Source organism: Lissotriton vulgaris, unplaced genomic scaffold, assembly GCF_964263255.1.
Source record: "Lissotriton vulgaris unplaced genomic scaffold, aLisVul1.2 SCAFFOLD_236, whole genome shotgun sequence".
In the NCBI taxonomy this organism is placed as follows: domain Eukaryota; kingdom Metazoa; phylum Chordata; class Amphibia; order Caudata; family Salamandridae; genus Lissotriton; species Lissotriton vulgaris.
In genome coordinates, this window is record NW_028246389.1 from 1682203 (window position 1) to 1709513 (window position 27311).

Genomic DNA, 27311 nt, shown 5'->3' on the forward strand with positions numbered 1-27311 from the left:
AACTGCTTCAGGACGCACATGCGCAGTACCCACTGCAAGCTACTTTGCGGTTTGTTTACAGTCTGAGAAGCACTTTTCGGGCCTGCCGCCTGGGTGCGCTAGTCCTGTGCTGAGCTAGGCAAAGAGAAACTACGTTACAGGTGTCACCACACTTCCTCATCAGGTGGCGTATTCTTCAGGCACATGGCTACTGATGAGAGAGGTTGAAGATGCGTGTGTAGGGCATCACTGCCATCTGGCCCCAAGTCAAGGGGGTTGCTAAAGTGACTAGAAAGATTCACCCGGCAAAACTAGGCGGCAGTTCAAGACAGAAAACAGTCACGATTTTGTGATACAATCTAGAGGCTGCATGCACAGCCTCAAAAAATAACTGCAACACTAAAAATATCAAAATGGAAAACTACTAATGTATTAAGCAATTAAAGAGGTAAAGAGATATACTGAAGAAGGAACCAATGATTTTGAGAAGGAAGGGATATGGAGACAAGCACTTGGGTAATGTGATCAATGGTGACAACCAGGAGTAAGATACAGGTGAGGCATAGAGACAGAGTGAAGCACAGAGACAAATAAGACATTTGAGATCCATGATTACGATGAAGGAATACACATGTAACAGATACGAGAACTCTTAGTAAGACCAGAAAAGAGGAACCAACAAGTAACAGATACCCGAACCAGGATTATGACCTGAAGAGGACATTATAAGCACACATTGGAGGTCCAGGAAAAAACAGAAGATAAGAAAATACAAGTAAGATGTACCTTTACCAGGATAATGGTCGGTCAGCAGAGCAACACATAAGTAACAAAAAAAAGGATGCCCAGTAATAAAACTAGCAGAGGGGAATAGACAAGTAACAGATAAACCAGGAAACCACGAGTAGACAAGAACAGACAAGTAACAGATGAGTACTGGGACTGATGCCAGCAGAGATGCACACAAATAACAGACAGGAGAGCTAGGAAATAAGATAAACTGAGAAGAATAGCCAATTAACCGATAGGGAAACCTGGAATAAGATCAGCAGATCTTAACATGTAGGTATTAGACACATGCACCCTGTGTAGGATCAGCAGACAAGAGCTGACAAGACAAGTATTAATTCAGAACAACCGGAGACAAGCCCAGAACAGCAGAATAGCTAAGTAAGGTATGGGAGAACCAGGGTTAGTACCAGCAGAGGAATAGCTGTGTACAAGATACAAGAACCAGGAAGAAGAACAGAATATACGCAAGAGCTAAGATAGACACTAAACTTCATGTATGCATAGTATCCAAGTTCCAGGAAGGGGCTTTCATTTGACAACCTCTTGCTTTCTGGGAGTTGGAGTCCTGATTTGCTTTCATTCAACTAATTAACCAAGCACACATTACTGCAAAGAGGGGTGATAGAAAAGCATGGTAATGGAAATAGGCAACAAAATGGCAGCAGAAGAACGAAAAGATAGCATGCCAGATTGCTGGTACTCTGAGGGCAGTAGAAAGGCTCTGGCTTGAAGCCTGCGCACCTTGAGAGTGTGTGCAAGTCACCTCTTATCTTACTGAAAATCTTTTATACTAGCCCTTATGTTTTCCAGGCTCTAATGAAAAACTGTTGGCCCAGTTTGCAGACTGTGATATCTTCTTATAACGTGTATTTATAAAGCACACGTTCACCCAAGGGTATCTTGGCGCTGAATAATAGATGTTTATTGTTACTCAATTCAATTTCAAAATACTTTATTCGGTTTTAAAGATAAAACCATAAAAGTTTCACAGCACAATACAACCATTTAAAAAATACAATCATTTCTTAAAAAATAATAATAAATCCAATTACAGTACAATGAAGTTAAAATATAGGCACCTAATACCTAATAATAAAACAAATACAGGCCAAACGGACAATGTGCAAAATACAAACTCACGAGGCGAGAGGTGATAAGACAAGAAGTAACTATCAGTGCTCCATACATAATCTAGATCGCAGGGCCGATTAAAAAAAAAACTACTACGAAGGGGATACATTCTGGTTTTAACAATTGTAAATAAAAAAGAGCAGGGCGGAACTGGTTAAAATTCAGTTTCTTTAATAATGATGTTAAAAAATATCTACAGGGACAATATAAAATGTGCAAAAAAAACACAAAGTGCAGCAGGTCCTGTGGAGACACTCCGTCGCAGCCACAGGGTGCGACCACTTGTCCGCTGCAGCTCCCCTTTTGGACCGCTAAAAGCAAATGATAATAATCCAAGCGAAACCTGATCAATAAAAACCGCTCATGGGTAGACAATGGCCACAGAAGATATGGTTCCATGGTAGGGATTCTTTTTAGCATCACATATTTGCGAACACTTTGTTTCCCCAGTTCAATGTGATATCTCGCGAGCTTCTTGGCCATCATAAAAGTCTTCTTAATGTAGCCCACATCCTCCATTGTGATGAGATCAGGTTTTAAAAATAAATCTGGCCGCCCTAACTCCTCAAAACAACTCTTTATATATTTCAACCACGGGATTCGTAGCATGAAATCCAAACTCAAAATGTCCCTTAAAATCTGGCGATTAAGGGGTAACTCATCATTTAGCCAACAGTTGAGCCAGAGCAACATGAAGTGCAAAGCCAAGTTGTCACTAATGTATGGCAGCCCCACTTCTTCATGGACCACCATATTGGAGGTACCCCTAGGCACTCCAAGGAGGCGTTTTAAAAAGTTGTTCTCCGCCACCTGTTTGGCATCAGTTGCAGTGTAGCCCCATAGGCCACTCCCATAGCTCGCAATTGCCACACTTTTCGCCTGGTATAACTTCAACATTGCTGCCATAGGGCGCTTACCCCTTTTGGCGGCAAAGTTGAAGATTACTGTTTTGGCCTGTATAACCTCCCCTTTAGTCCTTTGGATGAGCGGCCCCCAATTGAGTTTGTCATCCATCAGGACGCCCAAATAAGAAAATGTCATTGTCAGGGGCACCCTGTCAATGCCTACTTTAAAAGGGTATACTTTCTTGGGGCGGGACCCGACCAACATAATATATTATTTGGAATTATTAATTGAAAGGTCACGACTCTCCATGAAACTCCGGAAGGAATCAAGCAGGGTCTGCAAACCCTTTGCAGTTCTAGCAATAAGTACAGCGTCGTCCGCCTAAAGCAGGACGGGCAGACTCCGACTACCCACATAAGGAAAATCGGCCCCTGTTGATACCAACATCTTATGTAGGTCATTAATGTAAAGGTTGAATAAAAACGGGGCCAGGATGCAACCCTGCCGAACGCCCCTCTCTATGTTAAAATCCCTGGAGACCCGAAGGTCGTTGGCGTATCTGACATTAGCCCTAGTATCCCTATGCAGGTCCTCGAGAAATCCAACCAAGTTATCCTCTACCCCCATGGCCCTCATGGATTGCCACAGTTTCCCCCGATTGACGCAGTCAAAAGCGGAGGATAAATCCATGAAGGCCATGTAAAGGGCGCCCTGACGGGCGATTGTATATTTACCCTGGATCAAATATAAGGTAAGGCATTGGGATATGGTGGAATGCCCAGAGCGGAACCTATACTGGATGTCTGAAATTATCGCGTTTTGCTCCGCCCAGGAGGCTAATCTTCCCAGTATTACCCCACCAACGACCTTGACCACGGAATCAAGAAGGGAGATTGGTCTGTAGCACAAAGTGCTATTTCGGCCCCCCTTCTTGAAAACCGACACAATCGTGGACGTACCCCATGACTCTGGATACCCGACCATTGCCGCAGCAATAATCACGCCCGCCAGTACCGGGGCCCAAAACTGGGGGTTGGATTTAAAGAGGTCCGGCGGTATACCATCCGGTCCTGGCGCTTTATTGCTAGATAGCCCTCGGATTCCCAACTCCACCTCCTTCTGCTCAAATAGTATCGGGCAGACAAAATTCCCTTGTCTCTGGGTTTTTCAGGATACCGCCCACCCTTGAAAATAGAAGTAAAATGTGCCACTTAATCACTCTCAGTTAAGTTAGTACCCATTTCTCCTTCCTGTGACTTCTCGAAAAGGGGGCGATTGATAATACCCCAAAATCTGGAACTGCTAGGTAAGTTACTGGGCTCTAGTAATTCACGCCAGGTTTCCTCATTCAATACTCTCTTTCTCGAGTCCAGGGCCTGCTTGGATAAGCGGAGTCGGGCACTAATCATGGATTGGTCTCTCTGTGTGATTTTTAAGACTTCTTTTAAGAGTCTAGCAGCCTTGGAACAAGAGGCATCAAACCACCTAGGTTCGGAGATCAGGGGTTTATGGTGAGGAGCACTTAACAGGTTCCCTACTTAAAAAATAATATCAACAAAGGCCCTAAGAACACCCCCGGGACAGATATCAGGGGATATGCAGGATGCAATCTCAGCAGCATATATCGTTTTCACCTCGCTATGAAATAAATCTGGGGCAATCTGTGTCCACTTTATTCTACGCCTACCATCAGTAGGTCTCATTCTGCCAACTACCGAGATCCTGTCTTGGCTCAACAACAACCCCCCTCCCAGGAATGCACAAACAGGGTTATGGTCACTAAAAGCACTTTCAATAATTGCAAACCTTAATAAATGGCTATGTAAGCCACCAGAGGTCAATGTGTGGTCAATGAAAGAGCCCTTATACCGGCCTATAAACGAAGGTACACACTGTTTGCTATGCGGGTGTGAAACTGTCATTACTGGAATCAGGTCAAAGGAATTGAACAAACTGCTCAGGGCATCCCCCTGTGCCGTATGCTCAAAATGAAAACCCTGCATCTTTGCACACCCCAATTCCTCCATACAGACATTTGCTGGATCACCACAGTTGTGGATATTAAAATCTCCCATTACCATCAGGTTATTTGCAACAGAGCCATGCATCTTCCTTAAGAGAATGCGTAGCTGGGCGATTTTACACCCTCCCCCCTGGAGCCATGGAATTATAAAAATTAATAATTCCCAGATTGTTCCTACCCCTTTTCAAAATGATTGCTTGTAGATTTTTATTAGAGAAGGGGATTAGCTGGATCTTGCAAGGCACTGCCAATGATATGTATATGACTAAGCCACCACTGGCTCTGCCATGTACTGATGGTGTAGCTGGGACATAAAAAGCTTTATAGCCCTCCAAAGATAGACTACAATCATTTGCAACAGAGCCATGCATCTTCCTTAAGAGAATGCGTAGCTGGGCGATTTTACACCCTCCCCCCTGGAGCCATGGAATTATAAAAATTAATAATTCCCAGATTGTTCCTACCCCTTTTCAAAATGATTGCTTGTAGATTTTTATTAGAGAAGGGGATTAGCTGGATCTTGCAAGGCACTGCCAATGATATGTATATGACTAAGCCACCACTGGCTCTGCCATGTACTGATGGTGTAGCTGGGACATAAAAAGCTTTATAGCCCTCCAAAGATAGACTACAATCAACCAGCCAGGTCTCCTGCAAGCAAATCACTGAAAACTGCCTGATAAACTGCAGCCAAATCGGGTCCCCAAATTTCCCAGCTAAGCCTGAAATGTTCCATGAAACAACATTGTAAAGGTCCTGGTTATGTTGAATTACCAATGCAGAGGCTTTGCTCCGGGGGCTAAACCTCTCCAACCCTTCCTCACCCCTTGACACAATGTCTAGTTTGGTTATACATGATTCCTCGAGCTTTTGTGTTAATGCTCCTGCTGACTGGGACCTCAACAGTAGTCAATCACACTCTTCCAGCCTGGAGAGAGCTGAAAACCTGTTCGAGAGTTCCAGCCGGGGAACCAACTGTTGCTCATCTTGACGCCCTGCAACTCCCAATTGGAATAAAGAGCCCGTCCACAACACCCGGGTAGATCTTGAAACCCTGCCGTCAAGTGGAAAAATTGAATTCATCGGCTTCTAGGAACAACCTTATAGAAGAAGCCTAATGGGAGGGCTTTTATACCAAAGTCGCTGTTAGAAGAATTTAGATAAACCTCCCGGAGGATTCTTTCCACGAGAAAGCTGCAATTAAAATTCACAATAATACAATCACCCCCTAAGTTTTTCCGTGAACTCTCTATCCACCCAACTCGGCGCACCGTTAAGATGTTACGTTCTACCATTGGTCTCAATGATGTGTTACAAGATAACCAATAGGTCACCTTATTTTTAAGTTGGAGAATGTTTTCCTGAGATCCATGGTGGAGTGGCGGGACATTTGTCAGAATCACTACCAGGGGTGAGATTGTGGTGGAAAGTCAACCACTGTTGGATTCTGAGTTCCAGGAGTGGAGGCAGAAGTGTCCCCGCCTAGGTATTTTGCAGCCACATTTGCTCTACATATCTGGGTGCAGGGTGGAAGTTGGTGGGCTGCCACTACTGCGGGTGGAGGGATAAGACATGACGCCGTAGTGACTACATTTGGATTCGGAAGTACAGAATTAGAAATAGGTGTAGGTGTAATCAGTGAGGACTTATTTAAATCTGCCAAAGTTTTCTCAACGGTCCAATTTTCCCACAATGGGACTCAGCCTTTCATCCAACATGCAACTCATGATGGATTTTAATGCTTCCAACGTGTCCTGGTTAACTGTTTTTTCCAGGTGACCGGCAGCTACCTTATTTTTGGTTACAGATTTGGGGGGTGCATTCGGTTTTGTTTTTTTACCTGCCTGACTATTGGTTTAGACTTCTTTTTAATGCTCCTTCTTGGCCAAGGGACCTCATTAATATTTCCTATTGGGCCCGCTTTGCAGGGGGCTAACCGGGACACCTGATCCACATTGCCATCAGGCTCCACCGATTCCAACGGCAGTTCTAAACCCCCGCTCACCTTATTCACTATGATTACAGTTGGAGAGAGTACTCTGTGATGGGGGGAACCCTGAAAAAGAGATGCGTCTCCATTGAACTGGGAGTTATCACCCAGACCAGAAGATGATAGGGGACTCATTGGGTCGGTGACAGTTTCCCTGGTCACTAAGTTAGTCCTACCCATCTGCAATAGTGCACCTCTTACGGGGGATCTGGACAAACGCCTGTTAACCATTTCAATTTCCTGATCAATCACGGAAGCGGCTCTTATCAGAAAATCGTCCATGGTTGTGACATTGGCCCCAGTGGCAACCCGCGTCCCCTCTTGACAGGCATAAGCCTTCCTTCTCCCCATGTTGAGCACTCACCCACTGGAAACACCCCAGCACTCGTATAATACCTGACCCCCCTGGGATGTAGCAGAGACATCACTAAATAAATAAATAGCCCACAGTACAATTCAGCAAACAACCCTCATGATGGATCAGCTACACAATAATCCAGTCAATATTTGTCTCACCGCAGGTTTTTTTACAGGTTGGGGCCAAGAGGGTGGGCCCTGGCCGGCCTTATCCGGTCTTTGACGGGCGCGCTGTGGGAGCCCACAAGTTATTTTAAGGCGCCGCCTGGCACTTCGGCTCTGATACGTTGGTGGTCGTCGGGAATTGTAGTACCCCTCCACTGAGTGGCGGCAAGGCACGGTGGTGGTTGAAGTCCCCCCGGGACTGCTAGGGACTGAATGGCGGCAAGGCGCCGTGATTGTTGCAGTCCCCCAGGGACTGTTAGGGCAAAGCAGGTAAGTGCGGTGTCACCGGGGCGTTATTGTTACTCAACAGTACTCATTTTATCACCCTCAGAAGGATGAATGGACACTCCAGGATTTGAACCTGTGACCTTGAGGTTGAACACAAGCCCCTACAGTGGCTGTATTAGGCCGCAAAAGCTACCAGACCCACCATATAAGAAGTAGGATAAGTAGTGGGAAGGGAACACTGAAAGACAGCAGCAAGGAATAGGTCGGTGACATGTATATTACAAGACAACAGGTCTGAGCATGTGACCAACATTGGTGATAAAAAGGCCAAGAGAAACAAGCGATGTACCAAAGAACACAAAAAAAGAAAAAGGAAAGCACAGCGAACAGCTAAAAAATGGAAAATGGAAACTAGTGAAAAAGAGAACAAAGAATGCGAGCCAAGAAAGTACGAATACAACAAGAATGCAGCACAACAGGCTTGTTGACGTGTCGCACTCTATCAATTTTCAAAGTAAAAAAATGAACTACGAAGAGCGGAATCCACTTGCAAAGAACACCATAGTAGGAAAGAGAAAAAGTGTGGTGAAAATGTATTAACAAAATATATTAAGACAGATAAAGGGTGACAAAGAGAGAAGAGAGATGGAAACTTAAAAGCAAGAAACAGTAAGAGACAGCAAAAGACCTAACGACTGACAGGAAGATAAGCGTCTTTTCTTCTTGCATTTCTCGAGATTTGAAATCCCTTCACATAGCAGTGCAATGCTTGCTAAGAAGTGAGTACATAAGGTGAGGATTGGATTAGTGTGCATTAAACAGTATGATACGTGGGTTTTTTGGGACTGGGAAGAAAAACATAAGAGGAATGAAAGAGAGAGAGAGATGGAAAGGGGTGGGAGGGACATAAGGGATGAGAAAGAAAGAGACAAAAGACTGGGTGAATGATAGAAGCAGAGAGAGACAGAAGCGGAGACTGAAAAAGAGTACTGGTGGTAGGGGAGTTAGAAGGAAGCAGAGAGACAGATGGGGGCACGTGAGAGGCAGAAAGGAGGGACTGACGCTCGAGTGCTGGTTCTACTCAGGGCCGTAATTGCCCCCAGATGCCGCTCTCTGGCGAGAGGTGGGCAGGGAGCGGGAGTGTTGGGGCAGTCTGCCTTTAATCTTCAGCAAATCTTTCCAATTCACACGTAACTCTCTCTTATTACTGCAGCCCCTGCTCCTCGGCGCGGGGAGAGGCCTTTCAGATACCGAGCCTCTGCTGGGGCTGCCAGGGCCAGGATTCCAGCTCAATCTCTTCCAGACCTCAGCAATTTTCTGCAAATTGGAAAAAAGCGCTGCTCCTTCCCCCTCTCCTTTCTCTTCCACATAATCTTCTTTCGCTCCTTCCTTGCTCTCCGTGACATACTCATCTGTGTCTTCTTTTACTTCTTCCACCCACTGACATGCCATTCTTTACTCCTCCACCCACACTGACATGCCATTCAACGTGCCCTCTTCAATCCTCCACCATGCCCTTCTGTATCTCCTGCACCCGACCTGATATGGCATTCTACATGCACTCGTCCACCCTCAAATATACCATTCTTTAACTCTTTCACCCCCCAACAAACCATTGTTTACCCCTTCCACCCCCCTGACATATCATTCTACATGCCCTCTTCCACCCTCAAATATACCATTTTTTAACTCTTCCACCCACCAACATTGTTTACCCCTTCCACCCAAGCTGATATGGCATTCTACATGCCCTCGTCTACCCTCAAATATACCATTCTTGAACTCTTCCACCCACACTGACATATCATTCTACATGCCCTCTTCCACCCTCAAATATACCATTCTTAAACTCTTCCACCCACCAACATACCGTTGTTTACCCCTTGCATCCAACCTGATATGACATTCTACATGTCCTCTTCCACCCTTAAATATATTATTCTTTAACTTTTCCACCCACCAACATACCATTGTTTAACCCTTCCACCCAACCTGATATGGCATTCTACATGCCCTCGTCCACCCTCAAATATACCATTCTTTAACTCTCCCACCCACCATCAAACCATTGTTTACCCCTTACACCCACCCTGACATATCATTCTACATGCCCTCTTCCACCCTCAAATATACCATTCGTTAACTCTTCCACCCACCAACATACCATTGTTTACACCTTCCACCCAACCTGATATAGCATTCTACATGCCCGCTTCCACCCTTTAATATACCATTATTTAACTCTTCCACCCACCAACATACATTGTTTAGCCCTTCCACCCAACCTGATATGGCATTCTACATGCCCTCTTCCACCCTCTAATATACCATTCTTTAACTCTTCCACCCACCAACATACCATTCTATATGCCCTTTTCCACCCTCTAATATACCACTCGTTATCTCCTCCACCCACTCTGATATGGCATTCTATTTGCCCCCTTCCGTTTTCCAACATACCATTTTTTTCTCTTCCACCCAACCTGACATGTCATTTTATATGCCCTCTTCCAACCTCCAACATACCAATTTTTACCTCCTCCCCCACTCTGACATGCCACTGTACATGCAGTCTTCCACCCTCAAGCATACCATGCTTTACCCTTCCACCCACTCTGATATGCCGTTCCACTCTGTGAGTTATAGTTCCCTGTGGCTACCTCACCCTCTCTTAGGCCTTTCTGCATCTCCACCTTCCCACTTGCGGCCAAAAGACAACCTTCAGAATATACGTCATATTTTCTCTAATGATCAAAACAATAGCGTGAGTTGTATAGAGCGATCCATGATGCATTTGGTTGATCCCCACATCCGGCACCCCCATCAATACCTCGTTTCTTTCCAACATAGCATCTATATTCTCTCTTTTCTCACCTTTCTCTCTGCCATACACTTCCGGCATCTCCATCTGCTCCTTTTTACTTTAAGATACTACACCTCATCCATCCCATTTAATATACTCCTTCATTTTACTTCCTTCCTCGCAGTTGCACCTGCTTTCCACCTCCTATTGTGCAGGCATTCCATTCCATGAAGCTTCGTTCAACTCTAATTTCTCCCAAAAAGACTGTTACATATATCACCTCATTTACTTTTTTTCTTTTCTTCTTCTCTTCCTCCCCACTCTCGTTACTTTTATTTTGCTATTTCTTTTAGCAGTTTTTTTTCAATCTAATTTTTCATTCTTTTCTTTACAGTCCATTTTTCACTTGGTCTTTCGTTGTGTTTCAAATTCTTTCTTTTGATGTAGTCTGTTTTTCGTTCTCCCTATTTTGGTCCTTGTGTATTTTTTTTTAAATATGTTCAATATTTACTAGGAGCCTTTGACAGCAGAACTAACCTTGAAGATGTTTAAACCATACAGAATCAGGACACAGGCACCACACCCAACCCTCAGCTTACTCAGGCCTTGCCAGTGTAATCTTAGGAATTTTGTGGGCCACGGGAAAGGCATTTGAGGGCCCTTTTAGAGAACACATTTGAATTGTTTTAGCCACTTCCTGCTAATTCAAGCCCACGCAAAGCCAAACAATACTGAATTATACTTTAACAGGGCCACACAAAAACTGCTACAATATATCTTGCACATGAACCTCAAAATCCTGTAGATGACACTTGGCAGAGAGACAGAGTCAGAGGTAGAGGTGCCCAGATAGGGAGAGTGGCTGAATAGACAGAGATCAACAGAGAGAACGTTAAAGTTCTCTGGGGCCCCTTGGGCAGTGGTGGACCTGGGCAATCGAACATTTTGCCCATGCCTTAAAACGTCTCTAGACCTTGCTGGTTTTAAACCCACTCAGCAGAACTGTGTCTTGGTGTATATAGGTTGGACAGTCGTAGGCCTCATACAGGTTCACCGCACCCTGGGTAACAGAGACTGTGTAGAATCAGGTCTCACACAACAGACTTATTCTTTGTGAAACATAGATTGCATTATGCTTAGACCTCATATATCCATGCTAACCATTAGGATGCCAGCTTCGGTCACACTCAGCAAACCCATCCTTTGGTTTACTCTTATCTAACAAATTCTGGCCATAATCTTACCCTTAAGGTCACCCAGATCTTCTATGCACAGGCCTAAGGCAGCTGAACCCCGCGCTCAGCGATTTCACAATATGTTAGAAACACATAAATATAACAGACTTTCATAGCAGGCATCAGTGCTTGCTGTGAGGTTACACGCATCTTATAGGCTGAGGCCGAAGTCAACAGTGCTGGTTCTGAGGCCACAAATACTTCACCACCTCCCACCCTTGTCAGCAGTTCTCATTCTGAGGTTAGACAGATCTTACAGGATCACAGCATGATCAGCAGTACTTTCTCAGAGTTTACACCGATCCTACAGTCTCAGGCCGTGTCAGGAGTTCTCATGCTGAATTTAAATAGACCTCACAGGATTGAATCACAGTAGCAGGCAGTGCTCACTCCGCGGTCTCACAGGTCCAACAAGTTCCGGCCATATTCAGCAGTACTCCCTCTGAGGTCACACAGATGTTATAGGCTCAGGCCATAGTTATCGTACTCTGTGTGAGTTTACTCGGATCTTACAGGTTCAGGCTTTCTACAGGTGAGCAATCTTCCAAGTGAACCATTATTTGGTCTCTCCCTTTGGCCTCACGGTTACTGAGGGAAGGGGCCTGAGAGAGAGCTGATCACTCTCTCACGCGCATTATATAAGTTGTCTTTTTTCCCCGAACACTGACCTGCAAATTGAAGAAGCCCAACACAAATAATCTTATTTAAAAATCCATTGTCCTTAAGGATGTCATCTCCCGGAAAGGATTATCAGATTCATTCATGAATCATGATTCTCTGCCAGAGCCAGGTATTGGCAGCCAAGGCCGCAAGAACTCAGAGGTCAGAATCTTTACAGTTTCTCAGCGCTTCATCCTCTTCATCTTCTATTTCCTAATTGCTAATCGCTGTCATTTAAGAGGGCACGAGAGCAGAGAGCGCCACAGCAGGGCGATGAAGGGCAGGATTAAAGCAAAAGCATCCTTTTCATGCCCTCCTAGCAGAATTCTACTTGAGACTGTGCCCTCAGAACAGACATCACTTTCTGTCATACAGGACAGACATCCCTGTGCTGCATGCATTATACACCACCACTCTGTCCTGCAGAGCACCTGTCCCCATTGTATCCAACAGCAGAGACATCACCATGTTGTCATATTGCACAAACATCACCATTCTGTGCCTACAGCACAGACATCTCCATTCTTTCCTACAGTACAGGAAGAATTGTTCTACCCACAAGAGACAGCACTACACCATGCAACAGAACAGACATCCTGGTTCAACCAAAAAGTACAGACATCATTGTTTTTCCCGCAGCCTATCTCACAGAGCAGACACCGACATTCCAGCCTACAGCACAAATTCTTTCCTGCAGTACAAGAATGATTAATCTACCCACACCAAACAGCACAACACCATTACAGAGAACAGACATCCTCATTTAACCACAAAGTACAGACATCATTGTTCTTAACACATCAAACACCTCAAGCATATTCCACACAACAGACACCGACATTCTATTCAACAGCACAGATATCACCATTTATTCTGTCCTCCAACACTGGAATCATTATTCTACCTACATTAGATACCGCTAGCCGATCTCACGGAACATATAGCCTCAATCTATTCTGCCAAACAGACATAATTGCGCTACCCACTATAGGCCATACTACCATACAGTGGTAAGAAATGAGGGGAACGAAGCTGACCGCGTTATACAGATTTTAAACCTCCGATCGTCAGGGGATAGACAAATCAAAAGTCAACCCGACTGAAGTAACACAGGGGATTTCCCGCTTCCCAATATCATATATACATTATAAACAGAAGATATATATCTATGTTGGTATTAATACAAAACCCAGCTATGTATTTGTGGCAACAAGTTACCTCTAATTAAGAAGGAAAAGTAAAGGAAGAATATAATCCTCATTTGTTAATGGAAAGGATTGGAATTTTAAACTTGGAGCATTAACCAACAAGACTACATTAGGGTCGTCTCCTATAGCGTAACTGCCAGGCATCTTTAAGAACTCTGTCTAATGAAAGAAGTGACCCCATATGAAATTTTGTCCTGAAGAAGGTGGCCCCATATCTATTGGTTTCAACCACCGAAACGCGTCGAAGCCTGTGTTAAAACATGGAATCCAAAAAAAGCCAAGGGACTCTAAGATACAAGGGATATTCCTGTACAAATGGTTCCTTCTAAAGTACATAGGGCTATTGGATCAGACTGATGTTTAATCAGACTATTATAACTGTTTTCCAAGTGGGGGGTTACATTTTATGTGTTGTTTTATGATCATGTTTCATGCTCTTTATTAATGTGTTTTCATCATTATTTCATGACCACGCACAGTGGAATGTATAAATTGTGTGAACCTTTTTTAATACATTGATTGTTTATACCTTTCAGGATTATTTCATAAATTAAAAAAAATTGAGATAAAAAAGTATTTACATAAATAAAACAGTGCAAGCATTACAACTTGGGACTAAGGTTGTCTTTATAGGGGCAGTGGATGCATGTTGTAATTGATGAACATAATTAATGAAAGGATGGTGTGAAGACATGTATTGTTTGATTCCAGGGATTTCCCTATAGGCTCAAGTTATCCTACCATACAGACATCTATGATCGACCCTGCAGCAGACATCAATAGTTAATGCCCTAAAACATATATAATCATCACATTAGACAGCATGGTTCTACTCGTATCAGACACCACTAGTGAGTAATGGCAGTGCTATCATGCCCTCAGGACTTCCCCGGTGCCGACCCCAATGTTCAGCCCTAGAGAAGGCATTGCTTGTGTATTGTACATATTGTACACAGAGAGGTGTGGCGAAGCAGCCAGAGTGGCAAAATCCAGAGCGAAGGGCTCACGGTTCAATCGCCAGCGGCAGCTCAGACTCTGGGCAATAGCTCACTTAATCCCCCGGACAGCCCCTAGTACCTTGAAACCTCAAAGGGTGATATGTTCACAATTTACATATATGGATTATTATTATTGCATGAAATCCAACACTGTTGTGCCTCACAGAACACATCACTGTGCAGTCCCAGAGCACATATATCATGTTTCTGTTTTACATCACAGCCATTGCTGCTCTAACCGACATCACAGTTGTATCAGACAGCAGACTCCACCAGTCTATGCTACTGAGCAGACATCATCATTCTAATCCACAGCAGAAATCCCTTTAGAAAGCCGAAGCAGTCACCAGTGTGCCATTGCGCACACATTACACATCTATCCTCCAGCACCCATGGTGTTCCATTTACAGCACAATTACAGATACACTATGCAGATGCCATGGGAATTATGGGATTCTGCAGCTGAGGCATTTGCCGCATAATGGATTTACCTCACTTGCAGAATAATCCTGCAGCATAATTTGCAGATTAAAAACAAAAATGTGTTTCTAGTTCAAACAGATCTAATGTGACTCAGAAAAAAGTTTTTAATAAATGTATGGCAAACAACTGTCAGGCCCGCAGCAAAGTCTAACTGGTGACTCTTTCGTTGCTTTAGTGCTACACATAGTTGTTAAACTGTACTAGCGAAGTGAAACCTTTCCCCGGGCACTACTAATCTATGAAAAAAGGCGTGAAATAATACAACAACAGAAGGTGCTCTGCATTATGCCGCGTAATGCGTTTTTTATTGCTGTGTAATTTTGCCAACTATTGCACTTACTTTGGTCTTTCAATGCCAGATTATTCAAATGGCCCTGACTATACTACAGCACAAACACCGGCACCTACTTCTATGGCACAGACACGTGTAAAATGTGCAGTGGCACATACATTGGACTTTTTAACATAGCAAGCACATACACATTAAGGCTACAATTCTGCATACAGCATTGTATTCTACCCTACATACAGTGCAGGTTCCATTACACTAGGCTACTTCACAGACAACGCCTTTCTGTCATACAGTAGTGATTTAATACATGTAAAGACCGCACCGTTTGCTTTAGGAGTCGAAATAAATTATTCCCACCTCTCTTCCGAAAGGACCTTCTATTGACAGTATATTTACTATTCAAAGTGTATCTACCTCTGATAGCCAAACAATAATTAATTATCAGGAGACATAATTAAAATAAACAATGCCAGTGCAGAATAACCAGGGCTCGAGTCGGGGTACCAGGCAGGTGGACGGCGTCCCCCCACTTATTTTACCATGGCGTCCCCCCACTTATTTTACCGGGTGAACGCCGTCCCCACTGCCAAACAGCTAGGCTTCAATCTTTGGCCTCTCTGGGACGAGATTGGAGCGCACCTTTCATGACGTCACTTCCGGTGACAGCGTCCCCCCACTTCTCTTTTTAGGACTCATGCCCTGAGAATAACTGACGAGCAGAGTGGCCATGGTGGTAAACAAGGGATAGAGCCCCTTACCTGGTCTGAGAGACTAGTGCAGGAGCCTGTGAAATCCTCCAGGTCAGACTTGGATCCGCCGTCCCGGTCGTCAATCACCAAATCGATTGGCATCTTTCCCTTTAAGCACGTGATGTAGCGATGGCAGAAGTTATCGCACAAGTCGTGAACCTGTAGAAGCCGACATGAAGCCAGAGATGATGGGGGAAGAAGATGTGGGAACGACAGCAGAGGAAGGGGGTGCGAAGGAAAGAAAGATGGTGATGGTGTAAGACAGGAGGAAGTTTAGGAAGGAATGGAAGGAATAATGATGAGAGGAAGGATACATAGGAGGAGGGAAGAGGGCAAGGAAAAGAGGTGGAGAAGCAGGAACAAACGAATAGAGCGGAAGGACAGAGGAAGAGATAATGTGATTAAGGAAGAGCATGAAAATACAAAAATAACGGAGAGGGAAGGGAGCGGAGATAAATGAAATGAAGAATAAAAGGAGTGAATGAGAATGTTCAGCAAGAAAGAAAGATGTCAAAGAACAAGAAAACAAATTAAAATATATTCTGAGTAGTTCTGCTTCATGCGCACTGTAGCGGCACTGTGAACTGCTAAAGATTTTATGCAGCAGCATTGCAAACGTAATGCACACCGTGGCAAGTGTTACAGGAATGGTTGTCTTTCAACTCTCTCAACCTCCTACTGATTGATCCTTTACATCTCCCCAGTCATTCAAACCCTCTCTCTACTAAACATCTGTTGTAATCTGGAATTTCAAGTCACAGTAAATATCAAAAACCAAAATATCGAGGAGTCAGGTAAAAAGAGAGGTATATATTTACTATTCTTATCTCCACAGCTACGTACTTTGAAGACATATATATCATCAGGGCACATATATGTGGAGTTAGTTATAGAAAATCTATTCACACTTACGTGTCGATATTTGGTTCTCAATATTCTGGTCACGATATTGTGACCATTCGGTATTCCTTCCGCAATACTCTGAACCCACACCCTAAAGGTCTGAAAATTCAAGGACTGTGATTTAAGGTTAGATGGATTCATATAAATACCATTATTATGCACTTAGAGGGGTAGTGTAATATATAGATAGCATTACTTTTGGGGCTTGCATAGGGATGTAAAAAAAATCTTACATTCGATGACAACATTTACATTAAAGAATGTTATGGTTAAATCTCAGGATTAAAAATCTCTCAAATTGACCAGTTAGAGTCACCGCCAAACCCATAACACTCCCACTAAGCAAATAAGCATATATTTGGGATATTCCAAAGTGGGGGTATAGCATAACCAGAAGTAATTAACTGTACTCAATTTTAAGGCTAAGATTTAACCATACATTTTTAAAATGTATTAGCACATACACTCGTTCATGTAATAAAGAAAGATCAGGTTTTTTTCAATAATCGTGTCTGTACCACTCTCGATAACCAGGCTGTCGGACCCTGTACTACTTTCAGCTTTAAATTGCACACCCATAACTCAGGAGGCACCACTTGACTAAATCTGAAGCCCCCTTTTGAGGTTGAGACAGGCCAGATAGCCCTTGACACAACCATTTTCCCTCCCCTTCCTTTGATCAATATGCATAAAACTTTCAAAGAACAAATTTGGATACATTGCTACTTTATTAGGCACGGTTTCAGCGATAAAACTAAAGCTACGCAAAATACGTTTTGTTTCCTGTGTCGTGCCGGCCGGCGCCTGCTTGTACCTTTAAGCCCGGCATTCACTTCCGGGTGGAGCTTAATCAGGCGCTCTGTCAGACTCGGCAGGACAGTGTACCTGTGAGGGTGGTGCGTTTCTCACGGCCTCGATAGCCCCTCCCCGCGCCTCTTATGCCTTTCTTCTCACAAACTATGTAACAGTATCAATCCGCGAGCCTTTCTTCTCGCCTAGAGCCCCCAAATTAACAAAGAGAACCCCCTCCCGCCTTCGCCTCCAGGCCCTCTCTCCCACACACATAACTACCCCATACTGCTGTCAGTAATCACTTTGAGTCCCAGCAGGCAGATGGCGGGAATCAAAGGGTTAATTACCACATTAACAAGGGGATTATCTGGTTAAAAACCGCCTGGGCTGTTGTTGCCATAATAGGCTCATTACCTTATCAAACTAGGGGAGATTCTAAAGGGAAGTCCTTTTGTGGGTCCAGCTCAAAGCCCCCCCAAAGCCAGGCACTGCCGTGGAGACAGATATGCCCTAGCTCTGAGCCAAGCAGCAGATCTACCTGGTAAAGGCCGGGCAATAAAAGTGCAAGTTGATGAAGAAAGATGGGTGTAATGATGCCACTCAAAAAAGTTGCCCTTCAATCCGGTGTTTCCCTCTTAAATATTTTCATTTTTTGGGAGATAAAACCCACGCTGAAGACTGGTTCTTCCAGGGTTCGTAGTATTTGATCTTAAGATAGCCCGATGGGTTAATCCCCCTCCTGCTGAGGTCTCACTTAAACATAAGGGTCATGAGTTCGGATCCCAGCAGGATCAAGCCAGCCTTTAATCTTTTTTGAGATCAATGAGTATCATTGTGTTTGGGTAATAATCTGTTATTTACATGACCCCAACCCTGCAAGCCTGAGGCTGAAAGCAGTATGTACGTACTACATACATGTTTGAAAATGTCTTCCATGGAAGGCTCTGGTTATGTGTTCATAATGCGCACACTTTCTGAGGGACAATCACAAAAAGGTGTTTTGGATTTGGTTTTATACATCTATTTTAAGCATTTCTTATTTACTTTTTTACTCTGTTTTTTTTATGATGACACTCATTACGTAATCAATGGAAAATGCATCTCCCTTACTGGATTTTTTTTAATTTATTTCCCTTGTCTCCATTCTCAGCATAATTTGAGGAAACAAAAGTCTGATGTCACTGGCAAGCAGGGACGGGGCAGAGTCAACAACTCAAATGACCTATGGATTGATACTCACAGACTGTCGAAAGAGCACCCTCAGTCCTGCATAGCGCAGGCATCTATTGAATTTGGGTAATCAATCGGTTCCAGGCAGGGAGAGAGCAGGGTAACTTTTCATTCTCTCTCGTAGGCGCAGGGGTATGGTTTCCATTGGTGCAGCAGGTGCAATGGCACCGAGGCCCAGAGGCCTGAGAGGCCCACTGAACCCTGATTATTGCTGGATTTCATACTTCAAGCAGCAGCCAGAGGGGGCATTTCCTCCCTTTCACTGGAGCTCATGACACACTAACTACCCTACTACCTGCGCTGGGATAGTAGTGGTACTTCAACTACCCTTTCCTGGGTGGTGAAAGAGTGTGGCGGAATCTGTCTGTGAATCAAGATGTTTCCTCTTTGACTGGGGCATCTTAATGGTGGTAGGTCTAGGGTTGAGTAAGTTCGACCCTACATGCAGCAGTACATGCCTACAGTGCATCAGTACTACAACTATTCAAACACCTGTCATGCTGGGGGAACTTGCCTCTGAGATTATCACCCAATGATGGATGTTGGTTGATAGTTGGCCAGTAGATCATCTTTAAGTCTTGCAACCAAGGTCTAGTTAAGTGCTCCCCAGACCACCCATTCTAAAATCATCGGTTTTACCATCATTACATCCTGTGGACCAAATGTGTCTTAAAGGGGCCATAATGGACACATGTCTAATCCTGGGCAGGGAACTCCACTCCGTTCGCAGAGTTTGCAGAGTTTTTTTACACTCCGCAGAGCTCGTGGAGCTCTGAAAAACTCTGCTCCACTGAGTTTTTTTGCTCACTTGCGCTTGCCAAATGTAAGTTGACGAGGGCCAACCAGGTATATTTAATGCTAGACCACTTCCCAGTGAGATTTCTCTACGCTGGCGGTCATGGATGGTCGCTACCGCTCACGCTAAGAAACCTTCTGTTCACGTTGAGGAAGCTGCTGCTCGTGTAGAACTTGTACGCGAATGGCAGAAAGAAGCAGCGCCCTCTTGCACTATGTGAGATGCCATTTGTGATGATTTTACAGTGTGGGACAAACAACCGGCACTCAAAATCTGTGCGATCGGTGCATGGTAACCCACTCAGCCGCTCATGGAACTCCGCGTAGCATGGCAGAGTTTTTTTGTCACTCTCTGCGAACTCCACCCAAGCTTACACATGTCCACATCACTTTGTGGTCTAGTTAGCTGAAATAGTGAGCCAGAGGGAAAGAAGGATTTTACGAACTGTTAAGGAGATTGAAGTTCTAATGCAAACAATCCTCTCTGCAAAGAATTGCAGAACGCATGAGACCTCTTAGTAAATGGGTAAGTAATAATAGTGCTATCAACCTGACGGAACCAGGTTGCTTTCCTTCCTGACGACCTATGTAAGAAAATTCTTTTTCAGGTCAATCCTCAAGGGCACACATATTTATTTGTACTGGGAACAGGCTACATGTTCCTCTGTTGATATGCCCTTGGGATACCTGGTTGACTTTATGCTTTCTTACCCAATGCTACACCTTCCAAGAAAGACTTGTCAAGGTAGGCCAGCAGCATTTATGATCACTCACAATTTCGACTGCAGTCAGAGATAGCATTATCATGGTCCGTGGGGAGAAAATGAAGCTGCAACCAACCTCATATGTCTCATACTTATGACCCTGAACCCACCAAGCTCTATAACTCCATCATAAGTTCTTGTATTATCCCAAAACAAATTATGATATGCCAATAGAAGAAATACTAGAGGTATTGCAGACAGAGATTGGTTCCATGCATTGCTATGAATATATGCTGGGCCAGGGCCCAACAGAGAGAATCTTACAGACCCCAGGATTCCCAAAGGTTAGTTTGCCTACACTTTGGCATCTCTGAGCACACTATTCCAGCAATACATGCATGGACACCTTTAATAACTCATAAGTGTGACTTAAAAACTACCCTCGTGACTTGGAGGCATATGCAGCAGGGTGAAGTACAGAGTCAGAGTCTCATTCATGGCACACACAACACAAGCTCATCTATTTCACACAAAGGTCAATATAAAGCTCCTAAATATATAGATACATAAATAAATACCTATATATACACACATACATACATATACAAATACATACATACACAGATAAATAAACCAATACTGGGATTGGTATATTTAAAAGACTAGGCTCAAAAGCAAAAGTCAACTAACCACCATACTATGTGTCAGCACATTGCCACAGCAATGGAGCTCTTGTGGCTAGGTCAAATCCCCCCTACCTACAGGTGCATCTATCGTTGGGAGGGGTGACCAAAATTGCAAATATATTTCCTTCAAAACTTTATGTTTTCTTTGTTTTTAAGTTTTGCATCTTTGTGAAGTTCACGAATATTCGAATTAAGAAAATCAAACAACGGGGAAAAGACTCTGCTAACAGTAGTTTTGATGTGGAAAATCCTACAAAAACACCTTTAGATGGAAGAAGTTTTACATAAAATAATTCTCCCCAGAATCTTTTTTTGTTGTTGCAGAAAGCTTTAACCACTTGTAAAGTTTAAAAGCTTGTACATTTTGCAAACAAAATGTACTTTGTCTGTTCTGCTCAGCTTTCCAGACGAACTGTGGAACTTCACTGAAACTTAGGTGCATCACTTTCACAGGGTTGTATGTCAATAAAACGCAGTGTTTACACCGCACTACCATTACAACGCTGGTTTTACAACGCTGTAAGGTGCTGGACTTAGGAATAGTAAGATTTACTATTCCAACACCAGCCTACATACAGTAGGGAAGGTGTTGGAATAGAAAATCTACTATTCCTTAGCCTAGAGCGCCCTCCAGCGCAAGTCGTAGTAACGACTTGCGCTGTAAAACCAGCGCTGTAATGGTAGTGCGGTGTAAACACTGCGTCGTAATGGATGTTCCCCATTTCACAGCATCCCCGTGGCTTGCACACCATAGGATTGCAGTATACAATGATGGTAGAGCAGCCACCAAGCTTCATGTTGTCAGAACACCATATTGTTATCAGGTCTGTTACACCACTTAGTTCAATGGAAACAAATCCAGTCTACAACTCCCAGAAGACATTAGATTGTCAGTGGAAAGCCAAAGGGTGGAAACGTGTTGTTCACTCACCCAGACATCCACAGTGGCAACCCAAAACTCTAGGGCCTTAAACTGTTTCCCTAAATATACATGCAGAGTCCTCAATTTAGGACCTATAATTGCATTTGAAGAACAAAAAAGTGTGCAGAGACTGAGAGCAAAAAAGAAAGGATGGAATTGCTAATGAAGTGTTTTGTTGCCACATTGATCTATTTCAAAGCAGTCTTTACTTTGGAGCTTTGGTTGTATATGGAGGAAAGTAACAGGGAGCTCTGTTGTTCTTCAGGCAATCCACTCCATCTTCCCTCCACTTCCCTAGTAAAATTAAGAAAATAACCCACAAAGCCCTTTTAGGACTGGTTAAATTACCCTAACATACGTTTCATGCAAAATGATTCTAAATATTTGTGGTTTGAGGTTTTTTTTGGCACTTCCACTAAATTCGCATTTAATAGGAAAGGTTAAGCTCTGCACTCCCCTTTCTAATATTTGGATAACTTCAGTTCGGGGAAGAATATAATTGAAATACAAAGAATCCAGGTCCTTGTATAAACACATATTGGCCTTATTTACCTTTTCCAACTCCAAGAGATGAAACCTCAGCACCTGGATTGCTTGGATCATCTGGAAAAAAAGAAGAAGATCAACATTTATAAAATGTCGAAGTTGCTGGAGCAGAGCATGTGAAGGGCTGATACCTGCTTATGAGAAACCCGCCGAGAGTATGCAAATAAATATTCTTTAGAAGAGAATTGATCTTGCAACATGAATTAGCCCTGATGAAAAGGTGGCTTCATCTCCCCTCCCCCCCCACCATTTTGCACTTCCAAGAGCAACAGTATTACCTAAAACCTCTTCCGAAACCATTTCCTTAAGACAAAATACAGAACGTCAAACTACTAGGGATTTTAAAAACATTCTTTTGCAGAATATATTGCAAAAGAGGACCGTGTATGAAAACTCATATTACTTTATTTGAATAATATTCAAAATTCTTCCAAATAAATCCAGATTATTTTTTAAAGCAGAATGTCAGTTGTTTAATATATTTATACACACATGCACGCGCACACACAGGTGCGCACACACACAAATATATACATATACTTACACACACACAAACAAATATTCAGAAACATGTAGTGTACCACTGATAATTGAACCAAGATAATATCTATTCTATGGAATATTTCCACAAATATTTAGCGGTTAAAAAAATTCCCTGATAATAACAAAGCTGGAATATTATTCTTTATAGTCATAATACTTTAGATACTGTCATACGTTTAAGCCTGGCAGTAGTCAGTGGAACCAAAAAGGAGGTCTGGGAGGAGTGGGTGTTCCCTTTCCTCCTTCTGTTTCAGGTATGTAGACTCCTGGCCATTGGGGCTCTCTCCTCCCTCCACCCCACACGTGCTGCTTCCCCAATATTTGGTGTAGCAATTAGATTTTTACCAAAGTCTACCTCCTCAAAAAGGTAAATAGTCATCGAAATGCTGTTCCATCTTTTGTATACAGTTCAAAATATAATGAAATCGAGATGTAAACAGAATTCAACCTAGAAGCATTTTTTAGAAAAGTTTTCACGTCTCTGTTGTTTATATCTTTATTTGTTTCTGCTTTATTATTGCAGATTACTTGCAATGTGCAAAGTTATGATATTTTTTCTGAAATTTGTTTTTTCCACACAGAAATTTACAGAGATATTATTAACAAAATAATTAAAACTTGGAACCGCAACGCATAGGAGTTTTCAAAAATGCTCAGAAAACTCATTAACGGCATAGAATTTCCTCTATAGCACTTGGTTTAAATGCATTGCATGTCTGTAGGGAAATAAGCTTTTAGATGTTTCTACGACTCCTTTCAGATGATAAGTCTACCACAATAGATAAGGCATAATGTTGTGTTGATTAACAGATGTGTACCTTCTAATTCCCCTAAAATGACTCAGTGGTCACAACCTTACAGACATGGAGAAATGTATTCATGGAATCTAATAATATAGAATCAGTTTCAAAATTCTTTACAAGCCTTGATATATACATAAGTTATAATTTGGGCACTTATTTTGGAGACAGGATATAATGTTTCTGTAATTTTACAAGAATCAGGCAAAAATAACAGTCCTCTCAATAAAAGCAAATGTTTGTGCTAGGTGCATGTCGACAAGGATTTGGCAAATGCACTGTTGAGCACAGGAGACACTCAGTATATAAAATCCAATGAAGTGGCATGAAGAGAAATGTATAGGCAAGGATGCCCAACATAGGCCCAGGAATTCTGCATTCATGCCACATAACCATCTATTAGATAGCAGAATAATGCGCAGCATGAGGACCAAGAACATATTCACAGCAAAACCCCAACTATGTCATTTAAATGCTTTAACGCCTCGACAGGGGTAGGAAGCTCTGTATAAATACAATTTACAATTGCAGTTTGCGCTTTAAGATTGATTGTATGTAAATGTATCTTAAGCAGGTATTTTGAAAATCTGGAGTGGTTGTTGCCCTCCTGAACCTACGTTGGACACTTCGGCCATAGGACATCTGGGGTTGTACAGAAATCAGCTCACTTTCTGCAAACACTTGCAAACATTCCAAACGCTGTTTGTAGCAGAGTTTGCTTTGGCTGCGCTAATATATATAATATATCCACAAAAGTGCAATCTTCACCACAGCCGCTCACGCGAGTGAAAAGAAAGATCACGCAACTCCAACGTGCAGATTTGGCATGAGTTCTTTTATTCCAACAAAGCCATTAGATCCGACGCGTTTCGGGCATCTGCCCTTGCTCACAGATCGTCAGACATTAATTTCTCCACAGTTTAAGTACACATTTTTTTCTCCATTTTTTTCCAACATTTTTTTGAACACCCACACGTGATTCATGGACATAGAGGACACACTATAAAGTATATGTATATATATATATCCCCCTACTCCTCCGGCAAGTCCCCACACTGCTCCAGGTCAGGAAGGACCTCAAGATCTGGCTCTTCGGATGACCCCAGTACTCAGCGGAGCTGCCCTCCTCTTTCCCCCAGCGCCTTGAGACCCTAGCGGGTGAGTAGCTGCACTTTACCAACCCTGATTGATTGATTGATTGATTATTATATACAGCATGACGTGATTTGCACCCAAGCCCCAAAATGCATTTTTTTTCTCAAATATAAGGCAAGAGTCCTGGAATTGGAATCAGATCAAACCCTGACAATAGACACAATAAATATATTTACAAGAAAAACAGCCCCAGATAACTCCTTTGGCATGGGGTGCTGTTTGGTAAGGGGTCACAGTGGAGGCGTTCATGTTTGGTTAGATGGTGATGGCGTACAGCTCGCGTGGCACTGCACTGCTTTTCATGGAGGATCAGGGGGGATATTATTCACATACTGATGTTTCCAATCAGTGAAAAATGTATAGACAGCAGTTTATGTCTGCTCGGAAAGTGGAAAAAAAAGGGGCCATCTCGGCCGATTCCAAGGAATTTGCAAACTTTACAGTTGTACCCAGAACATTCCTAAATCCCGAACACTTTTTCTCATGTTAAAAAGGTCACCTCTTTGGGGGTTCCTTGCAGGCTTTGTCAGGGCCTTAAAATATAATTGAAGGCAAACCCAGGGAACGGCACATGGGGAACTTTAAACCCCCCTTGGACACAAGACTAGGAAATCCCTAAAACACTGAACACTTTCCTATGGTTTTACAGGTAATATGTTGTGAATTATGGCTTGCTGGACACTACTCAGCATTAACAGCAGCTAAACCCCACTGCAAAAGGCAAGCTCAGACCTACAATTATGGGCCGAGCAGGCGAGAAAGAATCCTAATGAAGGCAAGGGCAATTAACAACAGTTAATGCCTGAAAATTTTGTAAGCAGTAAGGCTAATAATTGTTCCTTTCCACTAATGTGACCCAACACAGGCTGATGAAAGGCCATTTGTCATGTTTGATGTATGTCCCGGCTTTTTTCTCTCTCACTGAACATAGAATGCAGGGAACTGTAGTTAGTACCGTCATTTTAATAAATACATTGAGAATTTGTAAAGCGCTGCAAATCACTATGAGGGTCTCAAGGCGCTGGATTGTAGGCACAGGGAGTTTAAGTGATTTGCCAAGAATCACAGGATGTTGACGCCAACCCAGACACTAAAACTTGGTTCCCACCAGCATTGAATTCTGCAGTGCAGGCCATAACGCCACATCTACTCTGATTTGAAAAGCATGGCTCTGCATTTCAAACAGGGTGCTAAGCTGTGTGAATTCCTACAAATAGGTGGCTGTTTCTTTGTAGGTGCCAACTGTTGACACATCAATCAAACCATCCAAAGCCAATCCTGGCTTTTAACCCAACGGCACTTTGCATTCTGGGACTTAAGGTGTTATGTCTTCCATTAAAAGTGTGAGCCGAAAGTGTCAGAATTGAAAAGTACTGTTGTCTAGAAAGGCAATGCTGACTGAAGGTGTCCAGTATTACAAAGGACTATTTGGCACCCATTAGTCTAGTAAGACAGCGGTTTCATTTCCGGCCAAATGCAAGAATGTAGAACATAGATAACTGCTTAAGGAACCCATGCTGCCATCGACGTTATGAACACTCCCTAGGCATTAATTTGACATCCCGATGCATGCTGGGAGGTGTAGTCCTGGCTCAAAGTAGATCATCAGTTGAACTTAAGTCGACAATGGTTTGTTGAAGAAAGCACAGGACTGGAATGTAGTGTTGCAGGTGACATGGAGTAATCTGCTAACCTTAGCGTCTACTATATACTATGGAAAGGTTTGGATAACAGTTACTCACCAAATTATCCAGCTCTGGATTCGAGGAAAATAAAGGTTTTTCTGTCCTGACCTAGAAGCAAATAAACAGAGAGAGACGTCAAATGCATAGCATAGCAGCAGTATGAACTTAATGACATATGACCCTCATGTTCCAAGCAACCTAACTGGTGGAAAATATGTTATCCAGGGCCACCTCTTCTCAGTTTTTTAATGCCATTTTTTAACTTAAACCTTACATTTTGTGCTTCTGTAGACCTTCCCATCCGCCTCACCAGTTTAATTTTCCATCTGCGTCAAACGCAAGCCAGCCCACTTTAAAACATTGTATTAATATAATTATAGCAACACAGAAAAAGCTTTCTCCTATGACTGGCTCTGGAAAGCCCCTGAGTGCGATTCGATTCGGAGAGAAGGCCGCTCTCTCAGCCACAAAGCATAAATCTATACATCTGCACGACATGCAGGCTTCAGTTATCAACAGGAACACCTCCCCGGGGACCAGCATAACACTCCGATAATGGCTTATCAATGGCTGATTACAGATATTGATTATGGTTCTTGGCCCCTTTTCGG

The 27311-nt window shown here is 43.1% G+C and overlaps 1 protein-coding gene across 4 annotated transcripts in view; it reads right to left on the minus strand.

Moving 5' to 3' along the window:
- The window catches only part of LOC147665967 (homeobox protein meis3), a 131355-nt gene that overhangs the window by 73424 nt on the left and 30620 nt on the right, over positions 1–27311 (minus strand). For all 4 annotated transcript variants that reach the window (XM_086949368.1, XM_086949370.1, XM_086949367.1 and 1 more), the window contains exons 4-6: positions 26758–26808; positions 22524–22574; positions 15949–16098 (exon numbers count right to left, since the gene is read on the minus strand). In XM_086949368.1, coding sequence (XP_086805494.1) covers positions 15949–16098; positions 22524–22574; positions 26758–26808 — 252 coding nt within the window. The remainder of the gene's footprint in view (positions 1–15948; positions 16099–22523; positions 22575–26757; positions 26809–27311) is intronic.